General features: G+C 40.1%; 1 protein-coding gene across 1 annotated transcript; it reads left to right on the forward strand.

Moving 5' to 3' along the window:
* Window positions 1-1,596: 1,596 nt before the first annotated feature.
* LOC146512652 (uncharacterized) lies at window positions 1,597-11,263 on the forward strand. The gene is given in 4 exon segments (XM_085171006.1): window positions 1,597-3,535; window positions 3,821-3,901; window positions 4,012-4,180; window positions 5,741-11,263. Coding segments are annotated over 4 exon segments (660 nt in total). The 5' UTR covers window positions 1,597-3,335; the 3' UTR covers window positions 5,951-11,263.
* The last annotated feature ends 5,421 nt before the right edge of the window (window positions 11,264-16,684 follow it).

Here is a 16,684-nt window from a genome sequence, read left to right on the forward strand (position 1 = left end):
CGTCACACCTCCCTGTAGTGATGTGACGTTCTGTATCGAGGCTTCGAAGCTTGTGTCGAGTAATGGAGGGGGCGTTTCCGCGATGCGCGTGTCGAGGCTTGCTTCATTTATGGGAGGAGCTGAAAATGATGACGTCCGAAGCCTCGCTGCCCGGCTGTACCACGTGACTGGTTCATGAAGTGGTTCGAACTTTGCCGCGAGCTATGACAGCGATACAAACCCCTCAGACTTCATTCAAAAATGTAGGTGTTTGATGGAGAGTTGCAGTTAGTGAGAGTTTGGAGACAGTTTGGAGGTTTAGGAGAGTGAGGAGAGAATATCAGGAGAGAATGGAGCCAGCTAAGAAGAGGAGGATGTCCTCCCCTGTGTGGGAACATTTTGATTTTATTCCTCCCAACAAGGTATGTAAATTTCTACAGAAGATGTATTTTCATAATAGTGATGGTGCAATATAATTTACGTTAAGCTGTCTTTACTTTTGTACAAGGTGAAGTGTTTGCTATGTGCCAGGGAGCTGGGATATAACAACAACACCTCATCCATGCTTAGGCACTACAGAGCTTTGCATGAGAATAGGGGAACACCGATTGTGGAGCAAGACCAGGTGAACCATCAAATGCCATGATAATATAGCATGCAGTAATGTAACTAAATGATATAACAATATTATACAGCTGTAATAAGTTACGTGTGTGATATTTATATTTGTGCTTTTTTTTTATTGTCTTTCCTCAGGAGAACAATCTCAAATAGATGAAGACCTGGTTAGCATGGTGATCGAGGACTCCCAGCCATTTAGCATTGTGAAGGACAAAGGATTTAAAAGATTTGTTAAATCATTCAATCCTAGCTATGTTCTCCCCACTAAAAGGTCATAAAAGCAGTGAAAATTTAGTTCATTTTATTTAGTAGAATAAAATGTGAACAGGCAGGACTGAGGCCTCAGTGTGTAGCTGTCCATACCTCAACGTTACAAAAGCACAACCACTGTCCACACCCCAACCTCACCTCACAGTAAATGATCATTTCCATTTTAAGCATTTCCAAATGATCATTTTCCATACTACAATATATACACAAAGTATATATACAAAGTATACTGCCATCAATACAATATAGATGTTTTACACACTCCTTTTGTTGTTGACATTTACAGGCTGTGTGCAAAAGGCCACACTCTTCAAATTCATGCCATCTAATATTTTTACGTCCAGTAGGTGTCCTACTAGAGCAAATGAAGCTTCAAGAAGCTTTGCGCTGGGGTGAACCAATTGGATGAAAAGCTTCAGTGCTTCATGAAGCTTCATCTGCCCATCACTACCTCCCTGAACGTTAGTATTAACCATTAAGCTAACCTTAATATTAACCTGCTGTTGGCGGGGAATGGCAACCCAGACAGGAAAAAACCCGGGGTGCATCCGCCCTTGACGATTACGCCCCCGCGGTCTCACCGTCGATTAACAAACAACACACTCCCCTTTTTTAATTATTTACTTTTTGTGTTCAAGTTTTACGGCTTGCTCTCACATAGAAAGCTCTGGAAAGCTCTGTTAACGTGGAGTGAAATTATACTGGTCGGAGGTATTAAAGGTAACTTCTTTGTGTTTTTATTCAGAAATGTGAGATTGTGGAAGCCGAGTTAGCTTAAAGCACATTGGCTACTAGCATATTAGCTAAATAAATAACGAAGGCTTGTATTTTTGTATATATTTCTATGGTGCTGTAAGCCAGTGTTAATTTACTTGTTTAGCTAAATAAATAACGGAGGACTTAACGGCAGCGACTTTGTCGCTACATCTAGCGAGTTTTCAGACGCCCTTATTGACTTTTTTTTCTAAAAAGCGACAAATCTGGTGACTTTTTTCTGGTATTATTGGAGTGTTATTACGAGTTTTTGACGTGAAAGCACGTATCGCTCTTACAAGCAGCGGGAGCTGCTGTGGGGACCTCGCCCGTGCCAAAGCACTCACAGGCGGCCGTCCTAATGCAGCAGTCGCCCCCAGCTGCTGTCAGAGCAGGAGCTGTTTACACCTACGCATCCAAACTGCAAATGAATTGCACATGAGCGAAGCCGCTGCTCCCGCACTGACTATAACGCAGGTCGGGAGAAGCGGTAGAAGTATATTGATTTGTTTTAAACAAAGAACAATGTACTAAAATACACCATTCCAATCATTGCTAACTTAGAAATCGGATGTCCTTGCAGAGCCTTAACTCTATCTTCTACATCCAATTTCGACTGAAGCTGTCTGGTGATGCTTGCTATGTCCATTAATGTAGTTTGTTAACAACATTATGGTTAAAAATGTTCGTCTTTTACTCTTGCTTTTTTGTGGATCCCAAGGTTTAAAACTCTTTAAAAGACACACACAGACACATAAACAAAAAAGTAACTGCCAGAGTGCCTATTTCGGGTCAGTTTTGCCGGTCACAAGTCCGGATAAAGGAGGAGGATTGGAATTGTGACATTAACAAAAACAATAATTGCTAAAAGAAATCAAATTTGTGGTTCTAAATATATATTAAATGCTTTCAGGGTGTTTCTATTGACTTTATGTCTCTTTCATGATGTTATTTTTCTCTCCTACAGGGTCCTTTATAATTACATGACCAATTATGAAATTAGGCAATGACGTCATCTAGCGACTTTGTCCTCCAGCTTCACTGTTTATATTATGCTAACATAGCTGTGTCGCTAGCGGTCACGTAACGCATCATTATATACCAGCTAGCCAAACTTCAGTAACCCTACAAACCTCACTGCTGTTTACTTTCCTGTCTTCATTTATTTGGGAAGTAATAGCAAAGCTGTACGTCTTAATTTGTTTCAGAAATCCCTCAGTCAGAACATGGTATATTATGTTTAGGTGGAAACTAGCGAGCTAACTTGCTGCTAACTTCTAACTCCGTTAAATTTCATAAATTTTGTTTTCATGGATGCCTGGATATTAAATGTAATTGTTACATCTGGTAGAGCAACCACACTGATCATTTTATTGCAGATAAAAGAATTTAGACAGTTTTTCAACTCTCGGTAATGCTGCAGTGATCGTTTGCCTAAGAGACCTGCAGCGGAGTTTGGGCCCAGACATGGCTAATGACGTCAGACTTCAAGAGCGGATAGCGATTTCCCTTACTTAGGAGTCTGCAACACTGCTTTACAGTATGGTGCTGTAACCCAGTGTTAATTTACTTGTCTGACTTGATGTACGCTGTACAGCTACATTCAGTTTTATACATTTTGCTCTACAGTTGCGTTTAAGTAATATGATGTTTCTTAATTTACGACTGTATCACGACAGTCAACTTGGTAGCCAAATCTGGTGGGAGGGGCTATGAGCACATGGCCTGTATCTTTGGCAGAGCAATGTTGTGTGAGCCTGCTGACATCTATACACGTGACATCCTTAAAGTCACTGTTATCCATCCTCCAGCTGGTGAGGAGATGTTTCTTTCGGGCCTTCAACACGGACCTGTCCTATTTCAGTGCCATTGAAAAGAGCGAGCATCAGCTGGCTGCTACAATCTCTGCTGGGTGATTAAGTATTTGGATCAAAGTACTCACACACGCACACAGATCTCTATATGCATACACGTTTTTGTTTGTTTGCTGGTCAGCTTCTCCAGTTTAATTTTAAGGACTATTTAGAGACATTTTCCTGCAATTTCTTTTGGACATTATAGTTTTGTTTTCATATACATAGAGAGGACTCAATAACTGAAGTGGAATATGTATGTGGCCCAGGATGAAGCACAAATGGGTTGCAACACATCCTCAGTGGAAGTGTTGTAACTGATGCAAACATTTTTCCCATTTCAGTTCTATTCATAAGTTAAAGTGGGCAGAAATTCAGACTTCAACATATGAGCTCAGCCTGTTCTCAGCAAGATCCTTTCAAAGGTTAGTTGTTCAATATTCAATCTGTCTTTACTAGTACAATCTTTTTACAACCATAGATGGAGTGTTTTGTTGTTTTTGTTGTTGTTTTTAATAATCTGCTTTGTTAACAGGTTGGTACACATTGCCGAAATAGTGATTGATAAGCTCAGCATTTACAAAACAGTCATCATTGGCTTTTTGGAAGCTGAAGGCAATGTTGATGGACTAACATAGAAGATGAAGGTTCGCTTGGGCTGTGATGAGGCGATTACCCTGACAGACAGCCAAGGAAATGAAATACTATCTTAATTTCCCCTTGGGGATAAATAAAGTCTCTCTGACTCTGATACTGGACTTCACAAGAAGTAAGCTGTGTGATCAAAACCTGTTTCCTGTTTAAGTTTTGCCATTAAAGTTATTCAGTACTTTAAATAAATATATTAAATGCCCTTTCCTTAGGTTCCCATTAGTGGAACCTAAGGAAAGGTTGCAGTATATTAATGACTAACCTCGTATTGTGGATGGATTATCTTAGTTTTTCTCTTAATGTCACGCTGGACGGAGGCCAGCAACTTGAACAGAACCCAAGCCGTGGAACTATTAGCGTGGCATGAACGTGAGGACAACTGGATCTAGGCAGGTAAGTATTGGTCACACTGGGGAGAGAGGAGAGCGGAGTTAGAGCTGGGTTGAAGTGGATTACCAGAGAGGGTAATTATGAGAGTTTCTTCAGCTTACTTGCAGGAGGTGGTATCGAGGGGGAGGTGAAACAGCTGACCTGGGGTTTGTTGGATCCAAAGTGGTGAGTGAGCAGGAGCGCAGGCAGGTGAGGTTTGGAGATATTTCCCAGTGAGGTGGAAAGGAGCTGAGATCCAAGTAGTGAGCAGCAGTCGACACTGGAGAATAGGTCCTGAAGCAGCTTCACTGTGCTAATGTTATGCTAATGTAGCTGTTATGCTAGCAATCACGTAGGACATTATTATATACCAGCTAGCCCAACTTCAGTAACCCTACAAAAGTCACTGCTGTTTAGTTTTCTGTCTTTATTTATGTTGGAAGTGATAGATAGCAGAGCTGTACGTTTTAATTTTTCCAGAAATCTCTCAGTCAGAACATGCTTCTATCATGTTTAGGTGGAAACTAGCGAGCTAACTTCCTGCTAATTTCTAACTCTGTTAAATTTAATAAATTCTGTTTTCATGGATGCCTGGATGTTAAACTTAATTGTTACACCTAGTAAAGCAGCAACGCTGATCATTTTATTAAAGATGAAAGAATTTAGAGAGTTTTTAACTCTCAGTGATGCCGCAGTGTTCATTTGACTGTGGAACCTGAAGTAGACGGAGCTTTGGACCCAGATTACTCCGCAAGGTTCCTGACTACGGTAGCCATATTGCTCCGGCAATCCATCAAGTGGTGTGCCTTCATAGCTTACCAAAGTCGTACTAAAACATTTTTTGACAGATTTCTGCGTGCCGTGTACCACATAAAATCGGTTGGAGGTCAGTAAGCACAACCAGAATTCATACAAAGACACACTGTCGATTTTTTGAGAAAATTAAAGTATTTTAAGTGTGCCTCATAGCATGTAAAATACGTTATACAGAAGAAAATAATGTATCGCAATATATATTGTTACCGCACATGCTTCAGATTATACCATGAGATGGATTTTAGGCCATATCGCCCAACCCTACCTCCAAGACATCACTATGACCGTAAATCTGAAACTGCAAAGACCGCACACACATTCTGTAAAGGATGCCTTCATCTGCCTCATTTGCAAATGGTACAGTAAGTTCAAAAGTTTGTCTTTAGTTAAATTTCTTAGTTTACAGTTGAAGTAACTAATATATTTTTCTTCTTCTTTTTTTTCAACCTTGTAGCTCTTATGGAGAAGCCCAGTTTTCCACATGTTGCAAGTCTCTAGTCGGATGCTGATGTTGGATGTGTGGAGCAGTGTGGCTGTTAACTGCAGATCATGGTCTGAAATGCAGAGAAGAATTTGATTGTAAGGTACACTAGGTTAAGAGTCCCCATGCTGTTCTGACTCTCTTTAAAGAGACATAAATGTGTAATTCATTTAACATTGTTTGAATAGGAATCGGCAAATGTGTTACTAGAAAGCTACAGAGGCTGCAAAGTTGGAATTTCATATTACCACCACAGCACTTGGTTTAATTGATTTGTCCTGAGGTTTTAATCTTGTTTGATGTTTATTACAAGGTTTGGAGCAGTAGCTTCGAACTGCAATTTAACACTTCATTATAGAATTATTAAAATTAATTGTTGCATTGTTTCCCAGATATCTGATGAACTTGGGTGTTTACACAAAAGTTGAATTCTTTACAAAAGACCTGTTACAAAGAATTAGAGAATTGCAAATTGTCTCTGTTTATTGCAAGAAATCAGATCAAACAAAATATTGTAACTGTTCTAAATTAAAGCAGCTTTCACAGTTTACTCTATAGTAAATGGCTTTTTGTTATTCTTAAAAAATTATACTTCTTTATTGAACACTACCGTAACAAGTCTCACACAATTTCTGGTGATGTCAATAAGAAATATAACTGCATCTTTAGATGTTCCATAGTTATGATGAACCACATTTTTGGTACAGTGACCACAAATCAAAATGAGACCCAAACAGTTTCAGTCCCCTGTTTGGCTGCTCCAGAGGGGAAAGGCCCCAAACCAAAAATTGCAGTCTCTTTGCAAGTGATCCCACCTCTTGTTGATAGAAATCAGCTGCAGCAGCACCAGTGGGCAGAAGAACCTCAGGAATTTTTACAGGCACCCCCTTTAGTCAGTTCATTTGGTATTCCATTTCCTACAGGACACGAAAGATTGTTTAAAGGGGTTACAACTGCATGAGTTACAATTTACTTACAATTTACTAAATCCCACGTGAAAGGCTCTTTCACATGGGATTTTTTTTCACTGGTTTTGTTTTATTCACCAAAAATAAGATAACATGCCAAAGACCACCCTGTAAAAAAAACTGTAGAAATGTAGAAATCACATGTCCTGACTAGTTAATCTTTGAGTATTTGCTACCTCGCTTTCGACGGTCTCATCAATAAAATATGAATCATAGAAAATACATTATAGATAAAATAATATGATATTAAGAAGAGAATGTATTGTCCCTTGATAATCCTATTTAATCTGATCAGCATTTAGCATTTGACAAGGAAGTTGCTGATGAATGTAAACCTTGAGTTAAAGGACCTCTAGTGGTCAATCCCTGTACAAGTAAATGCTGCATTTGTGTTAATGACCAGTAAGAGCTTTAAAGTTGTTTTTAAAACCAGAGCGACCCATAAAAATAGATCCAAGACTTAAAAATAAACTATAAAATAAACTAATCAAGAAAAAAAGAAGACTAAAACACTGGCTTCCAATCACCAATATCACTTAAGTGCGCACAGTGCCACGGCCACTCAGCACAGTCACATTTGAAACAACAATAATCTGTTAAAAGCTACATAAATTATAACCCACTAAGTTTTAGCGCTTACCCTGGTATAGAAAAATGAAACAAACACACACCATTATTTATTGATTTATTTATTTTTATTAAGTAATGTTTTTTCAGTTGAAGCCATTTAAAGTCTATTTAATAATGCTGTGTTAGAACAGGCACTTTAAAGCTCTTTGTACTGTAAGGTTAAAACCCCACAGTATTAGAGAGAAAACCCCAGCGATCAAATGATCCCCTATGAGCAAGCACTAAGGCGACGGTGGGAAGGAAAAACTCCCTTTTAATAGGAAGAAACCTCCAGCAGAACCAGACTCAGGGAGGGGCAGCCTTCTGCTGTGACTGGCTGGGGGCATAATTGTGATGTCATTTTATGCTAAGGATACTGAATTTCATGTTTGTTTGTTAGAATTAGTGAATTACCATGATGACTATTTTAAGTATGATTATAAGTAAAACTAAAAGTGCAAGTGCACCAATTACTGAAGTCATCCAAGAAATGACATCTAACCATCTTCTGATTGTAGGAATCAGGCCTGAATTTGCTCTGTGGGGAGTGGGAAACATACGCTGAATAATTGCTGAAAAATGATTGAACAATAAGGTAAATGGTGCTCCACAAATATTAAGGATGTGCCTGGTGACAAAAATGACTCCTTGGCCCGCAAGCATAACTGGAGCTGTAATAAGGGAATTAAAACCTGAAAGATTTCGGTGAAGTCTGGAAACAGCAGGGTCTCTGTCCTCTCTTTGAAGAGTTCCTTGGACAATATTTGGTTCATTCTCTGAAGATGCAGGGAGACCAACATTGAATAAATCAATGCTGTAACTCTCACTGGTGGGAGAATCTTCATGTCCAAAGTTGTTTATAGAAACAGTGGTTTTAAGAACCTTAGCTGTTTCAGAAGTCTCACTAGTGGGTGTGGTAACTGAGGTAAATGGTGCTCGACCCATATTAAGGAGGTGCCTGGTGATGAAATCTTCTCTAAGGCCCACAGGCACATCTGGAACTCTACAAGAAGAATAGAGATTTGGAATATTTGAGGTAAATGGTGCTCGACCAATATTAAGGAGGTGCCTGGTGATGAAATCTTCTCTAAGGCCCACAGGCACATCTGGAACTCTACAAGAGGAATAGAGATTTGGAATATTTGAGTTAAATGGTGCTCGACCCATATTAAGGAGGAGCCTGGTGATGAAAGCTTGTCTAAGGCCCACAGGCACATCTGGAACTCTACAAGAGGAATAAAGATTTGGAACATTTGTTTGAACTCCAGAAGAAATAGTTTCTTCTTCCTTTGTTTGAAGACTGCCTGGGACAACATTTTGTTCATTATCTTCGGGTCCGTTATCTGAAGGTTCAGGAAGAATGGCATTTAATAAATCAGTATTGTAACTCTCGCTGGCTGAAGACTTTTCATCTTCAGCGTTGTTCATATTAACACTGGTTGTAGGAATCTTAGTTGTTTCACTGGAGGGTGACTGTTCGTATTCAAAGTTGTTTACAGAAACACTCGGTGAAGGAACATCAGTTGTTTCACAGGTGGGTGACTTTTCCGTTTCACTAATGGGTGAGGTAAATGGTGCTCGACCAATATTAAAAATGTGCCTGGTGACAAAAATGACTCCTCGCCCAACTGACTCAACTGGAGCTGTAATAATGGAAGACAGAGCTGAAAGATTTGTTTGAACTCTGGAAAAAAAAGTTTCTTTGTCCTCTCTTTGAAAACTTCCTTGGTCAGCGTTTTGTTCCTTCTCTTCAGATTTGTTCATATCTGAAGGTTTGGGGAGGACGCCATTGAATAAATCAGTGCTGTAATTCTCACTGGTGGGAGACTCTTCATGTTCAAAGTTGTTTATACTGGTTTTAGGAGCCTCATCTATTTCAGAGGTGGTTGCCTGTTCATTTTCATAGGTGTTTACAGAAACACTGGTTTTAGGAACCTCAGACTGTTCATCTCTAGAAATAGATATTGGTAAGAAGAACCCATCAGGCTCTAAATAATATCTGTCAAGCTCCTCAAAGCCATCAGTGTCTGAAGAATTTTTATGACTGAAGACTGAGCGCCACATATTTGCAGACGACTATCGATTCAGCGTTAATTTAGTTAAAATGTGTTTTCAACACTAGGTGCAGTAAAGTAGAGTGCCTTACCTTACGGGTACGGGTATTTATGAGCTCGCGTTCACAGACTTCAAAGGCACACGTGCCGTGACGTCACAGTACACTTACTCTTTGAAATTCATTCGGTCACAAAACGTCTTGAACCTTCACCTCCCTGAACGTTAGTATTAACCATTAAGCTAACCTTAATATTAACCTGCTGTTGGCGGGGAATGGCAACCCAGACAGGAAAAAACCCGGGGTGCATCCGCCCTTGACGATTACGCCCCCGCTGTCTCACCGTCGATTAACAAACAACACACTCCCCTTTTTTAATTATTTACTCTTTGTGTTCAGGATTTACGGCTTGCTCTCACATAGAAAGCTCTGGAAAGCTCTGTTAACGTGGAGTGAAATTATACTGGTCGGAGGCATTAAAGGTAACTTCTTTGTGTTATTAGCTTAAAGCACATTGGCTACTAGCATATTAGCTAAATAAATAACGGAGGCTTGTATTTTTGTATATATTTCTATGGTGCTGTAAGCCAGTGTTTACTTGTTTAGCTAAATAAATAACGGAGGACTTAACGGCAGCGACTTTGTCGCTACATCTAGCGAGTTTTCAGACGCCCTTATTGACTTTTTTTCTAAAAAGCGACAAATTTGGTGACTTTTTCTGGTGTTATTGGAGTGTTATTACGACTTTTGACGTGAAAGCACGTATCGCTCTTACAAGCAGCGGGAGCTGCTGTGGGCACCTCGCCCGTGCCGAAGCACTCACAGGCGGCGGTCCTAATGCAGCAGTCGCCCCCAGCTGCTGTCAGAGCAGGAGCTGTTTACACCTACGCGTCCAAACTGCAAATGAATTGCGCATGAGCGAAGCTGCTGCTCCCGCACTGACTATAACGCAGGTCGTGAGAAGTTGTACATTGCTTTGTTTAAAATAAATCAATGCACTAAAATACACCATTCCAATCATCTGTTCAACCTGAACCTGTCACTGGGGAAAGTTCCACAGCTGTGGAAGACCTCCTGTGTGGTACCGGTACCAAAGACCTCCCATCCCAAGGACCTCAGCAGCTTCAGGTAGGTAGCCCTGACATCACATCTGATGAAGACCCTCCAGAGGTTGCTTCTAAGCCATCTGCACCCCCTGGTGAGGTCTTCATTGGATCCGCTGCAGTTTGCTTACCAGCCTGGCATTGGGGTGGAGGATGCCATCATCTACCTCCTGCACCGAAGCACTGTAAGGATTGTGTTCTTTGATTTCTCCAGTGCTTTCAACACCAGCCAGCCACAACTTCTGAGGGACAAGCTGGAGCTATCGGGAGTGGACCACCACATGTCCCAGTGGATACTGGACTACCTCACAGAACGCCCACAGTATGTGAGGACACAGGGCTGTGTCTCTTATACGCTGGTCTGCAGTACGAGGGCCCCACAGGGAACTGTGCTGGCACTGTTCCTCTTCACTCTCTACACTGCAGACTTCTCCATCAACTCCCCACGCTGCCACTTACAGAAGTTCTCTGACGACTGCCATAGCTGGCCTCATCACAGGTGAGGACGACTCAGAGTACAGACAGTAGACTCTGGACTTTGTGGACTGGTGCCAGCAGAACTACCTGCTGATCAATGCCAGGAAAACCAAGGAGTTGGTGGTGGACTTCCGGAGACGCAGATCCATCACACTGACACCTTCTATGACTCTGTGGTGGTATCTGTCATTTTTTACAGTGTCGTATGTTGGAGCAGCAGTTTATCGGCAGCTGAGAGGAAGAGGTTGGATAAACCCATTAGGAAGTGTTACGAATTCAAATATTGGGGATGGATACAAGAGGAAAACCCAAAATGACCACACTGGTCCGGCCGGGTCAAGTCAAACGATGATTTAATGAACACACGCGTGGGAGATGGACACCATACAGCAGACAGCATCAGATCTCAAAATGGTGGAGCCTTGATCAAACTCTTATAGCCTCTAGTGGCCCCCACCTAATCATAAAAGCCTAAACATTCACATTCTTTCTCACACAGCGCCTAAGCTACGACCTTGGCTCCCTGTTTATCTGCTCCTGATGAGATGGGGCAGTATGCTCTGTTCTCTTCTAATCAGACAAATAAGGTGATGACTTTCTGTGAACAATATTTTCTTATAACTCAGCAGTATAATGCATCACAAAACAATATCATTCATTCACAATAAATCAGCAGTCTAATGTAATGCAAATCAGTTTACCAAATGTAATAGTTATCACCTTCTTCTAATTCAGGAGAATAATGCAAACTTAAACTACATAATAATTCACAATCTTTAATTAGGGGTCTAACATGGCATAAAGTAATATCATAATCCGACAATTCCCCCTGATGAGCTCTTTAGACTTAAAGAGCTCACTTACACCCTGAAATCCAGTGTTGCCGGGTTCATTTCTCCTTACTCCTTAGGCCCTTTGTCCCCCTGTTGGGTGAACCATATGTGAGATGACCTCTGTGTTTGCGCAGTTCAGATGCAAGAAAAACTTTTATTACAACAGCAACAGTAGGTACAGATGATACTCCCATCACTCCCCAGTTCTCCCACAGCTTTATTTCGGTGCTACCTTATACCCTCCAAACGTACTCAGACTAGAACCTCTGTCCGAGGAGCTTTTAACCTTTATTTTATTGCTGTAGACACCAGTGTCTTCCAGTCGGGTGATCCTCTGCTCTTGTTTCCTTCAACATCAGGGGTTAGACAACCCTTCAGTCGTTGCACAGATCAGGGGATTATTCTGCCCCAATTTCAAACAATGATCTGTGTATTCTGGGATCACAGCTGTGTTCCCCAGGAAAAGGAACAGAAAGGTGTTCTCCTTATGACCAACAGCCTCTCGAACGTCGTTGGTGTGGTGTTCCTGGATTTCTGCCAACCCCTGCATGGTTATTGCTGTGTTTATGGGATCCATCCTTTTGAGGTGACTAACTGGAGCCCAAAATGCCATGACACTTGAACCCAGTTGATGTTTCCGCAGTCACCGTAACTGTCTCTGCTGCGAAGGATCCTCATATATCTGTGACCTCGTCTGGTGTCTGTTCCTTTCTCTGTAAGAGACAGAAAACCAAAACACCTCTCTTCCTAGCTCTAACAATCTAATGTTGTTGTCTACTGATCTTTTGGTGATTCAGAATTTGTTTAAAATATTCAGAATGTCCCAAGGACTTATCCTAATTTAGTGTATGTGTGTGTAAGCGTGTTTGCATTTAGCCTGCTGCACTCAAGGCATTTCCTACACTTTATCAGTCCGGACTATCGCCGAACGAAGCTTATGACCTTCAAAAAACCGAGTGCCAACTCATTATAAGCACATTTGCAAGATATGTATAAAAATGATTAAAACCACTCATTCTAATAAAAGACATAAACAAATTAGCCATTTCTAATTCTAACATGTGTCAATTCAACGAAGCTAGAAAATTAAAAGAAAAGGTTAGTGACCTCATATCTCAGAAAGTATCAGACTTTCTCCTATCCAGTGTCGTTGCTCCAGTCTTGTTATCCTGTGTTAGGGAATGAAATCAATTTAATTGTCATGTTAGATCTGTTCAACTCCTGGCTCCGCCCAGAGCCTGCATCTTCACAATCGTCTACAAACAAAACCTGTATTATTATGAACTTCACTTCAACATGAACTTGTTGACTACTTTTGACACCTGTAGATAGAAGATTAACATCGGGTTATAACAATCACTGTAATACAAATGTTAATATGTCAATAGCTTCAATAAATGTTCAATGCAATGCTTGTTATATGATTCTGATGTAACAATAATGCTGATGCTAAAATAACAGTAAAACACCCCCTTTTTATCCCTTACTGACCACAGCAGGGGCATCTATGTTTTAATTCGGCCATGAAGCTCACCTGATTCATCACTGAGCCCCACCGGCACTGGCATCTGACAGGGTGGTGCTGCATATTCTTCCTTTAATGTCACTATTTTCAATCTGTTAATTAGAGTGCTTAAACATGAAGTAGACTACGTCCACTACAAGTCAATACAACTGTAAATGTGACCAATTATCAATCTATTACCAATCAATAACAAAAAAAATAGCTTTTATTTTATGCATGCTTTTAGTCAACCACTCATCCAGAGGATCTTCAATCCCAGAAAATTCCTTCTCTTCCTTTAATAAGTCTGTCCTCCTTCCATGCCCTGGTAACTGGTCCATCCAGAGCCATATCATCTTGAATTATACATACAACAAGCCAAACCACACCTTGGTCACACCAACCCTTTTCCGCCCTAAAGATGTCCAACGCCATCTTAGTCTGGACTGTCAAAGGTGACTTTAACGCTGACTGTTCCGACAATCCATTTATAACATTTCCTGGTCAGATTAGCCAATCCCTGCACACTGGAATAAACATAATCAACATGATCAACATTTTTCCTGCGTGTTTTTCAACATCTTATTGATTCCAACGCTCCATCCTTATGTGGTTTGCTACATTATGTTTATCTAGAATTCCACTCTGTCTCTAAATGTTTGAAGAATTTTTCATATTTGGGGTCAAGTTTTAAGAATTTGACCATACGTGAAATTAATGATGTTATCACCCCCATCGGGGCTTACCTTTCCCACTTCTGATGATATTCCTCCCTATTCTTTGCAAGTACCCCTTTTGGTGGCGAGAAACTGTTGGTGTGGTCAAGTGGGTGCTATAAAAACAAAAGCTCAGGACAGAACAGTTATCAGTCATGTACTTCATACAAAATTAGCATATATTCAATTTCATATTGATCCTCTGAGTGTAATGGTACATTTTAATTTTAATTTATCAAAGCTAAACACAATAATTTTTCTTTATTTTGCTCTTGTTCTTGTGCAGCACCACATCTCAGCACATGCCCCTGTCGGTTCTATCTTACTTTTCTAAATTATTGACTATTTCAATGGAGAACCTAAATGACGTGGACCAAGGTTTGTCATTACATATCTCTATTTTGAATGTGACAAGTCTATCATTCCCCTGTTATTCATAGACATCAATAGAGGTTTTTTTGCTTTTTTCTCTATCAAAATTAATTGGATTTTTTACAGTGGCCTGCTATGGTTAATAATAACCTGTTCAGTCTTGAGTGAAATCAAAGCTTCTCTTCACTTTAGCATTTAACATTCCCAACAATATAATGTGATACATTAATCGAAACACAACTAATAAAACACAATTTTCTTAATGGAAACATCAATAGCTCAAAATTAGCAACCAAAAGGTTAAGTCTGCAGTTCACACTCATGTGAAGCTACAGCCTCCCCCCTTAGTCTCTGTCCTCCTTCTACTCCTGCAAAAACAAAACAAAGCCAGACAAAACATCCACCCTTCTTTTACAGGCGGGGTGAATTGTTTGTGGGCATTTACTAATCCTAAAGTCGGTACCGTTTTTGTCTCAGTGTCAAGTCAGTTAAAACTTTTAGTCGTCAGTCCATCACAGTCCAGTCACATGCATACATTCACACACATTCATACCAGATATTGCTGATAATGGAGTCTCACACGCAACCTATTCAAGGCTCCATCACCAGCAAGATGACGTCATCATTTTAAAGGAAAAACAGTTCCTTGTTTTTTTGGACTGGATTGACTCGCTGCAATCCTTTTAGGTTCAGGACTTCTCATATGATCAATGTCCCATATAAGTGAATTTCTCCAGAGCCCATTATAATCATGGAGAAAAATACTTTGCAACTGTTTTCAGTAAGAATGTTTTATAGCGCTTTAAAGTTCAATCTCTCAGGCCTGGATTAAAGAGCTAATTTGTTAAATCAGGAACTCACAAAATACCAAAATATCAGCACCGGTGGATCACTCCTCTCAGATGTTCTTATTTCAGTGCACTGTAACAAAAGCAAAGACAAACATAACCAATAAAATACTCATATAATAACAAATACTGGGGCCCGTTGGAAACATGTCCAAGCATAAAACCATCTTTCTCTCTCTTAGAGAAAGAAAACAATCCAAACCTCACTGATAAAATCAAGCTAGTGTTAAGCAAAACCCAAAATCAACCAAAACTTCACCAGAAAGTTTTTCTCTGTCCAGGGACAATATTGTGTAAGCATACAGGTACCGTAACTTCTTTTGCACTGACAAAAACGTGTTTGACTTATTTTATTCAATAGTGGACACCAGTTGCACACAAATGTTTTGCTTCGGTAGAAACTTAAACAACTGAGTTAAATCAACACAACCTTTTCATTTTCAGTTAACCTGTGCATTTTGAGTTCATATTACACGATTAAGACATGTTCAGATCGAGTAAGTTGAGCTCCTGGAATATTTTAATCCTTCACAATTCTGTCATTTTATTTCAACACTATTCAATAACTTTTATCCAAATTCTACTTGGTCCCTTAAATACTACATGTTGTCTTCATATTGCCTACGGTTCAACAAAGTCTAAATTCTGGTTACCATAAAAATTGAATGGGTCTACAACAACTACCATCCTCCTATCTTTATCCTGATTGCACGAGGGCTGGGAAATAACTCTAAAGTGATAGGTTACGAGGCAGGGTGCACCCCGAACAGGTCACCAGTCTATCACATAGAAACAAACAACCATTTACACTTACACTCACGGATAATTTAGAATCATCAATTAACCTAGCTCTAATAGCTTCATGACTTTTCACTGTGGCAGGAAACCAGAATACCCAGAGAGAAACCACTGCAAACTAGCCAGACTGTGGACTTGCACCCAGGACCTTCTTACTGTGTAGCAACAGCACTCACCAGCATGCCAACAATATAGGAAATACAGGGAAGCTATGATTTCCTGTTGAATTTTGTACAGATCTTTAAAGCCTAAGGCAATTGTATTAAATACATGTGGGATGCTTACGTAAATCCAAGGGCTGGCCCCCTTTTCTTTTTTTTTTAATTTTATATTTTATTATTTATTTATTTATTTATTTATTTATTTTCAGTGTGTTCCTCCTTCAATTAAATCTCAATCACAAACATGTGACTCTCCGAAATAAGGCTCACGCCGTTAATTCATCATTTTCACTCTGTACCACTGCTCCTTATCAGGCTGTGCGAAGCACAGTAAACAATTCAGTCGAGGCCTTGAGCCATAAACAGACATCACTCACAGACATTGTTTTCATAACCAAACTGCCTTAGACCATGTCCACTAAATCTACACAAATGCCCTCTGGGTGACA

The sequence above is a fragment of the Neolamprologus multifasciatus genome, chromosome 8, assembly GCF_963576455.1.
Source record: "Neolamprologus multifasciatus chromosome 8, fNeoMul1.2, whole genome shotgun sequence".
Classification (NCBI taxonomy): domain Eukaryota; kingdom Metazoa; phylum Chordata; class Actinopteri; order Cichliformes; family Cichlidae; genus Neolamprologus; species Neolamprologus multifasciatus.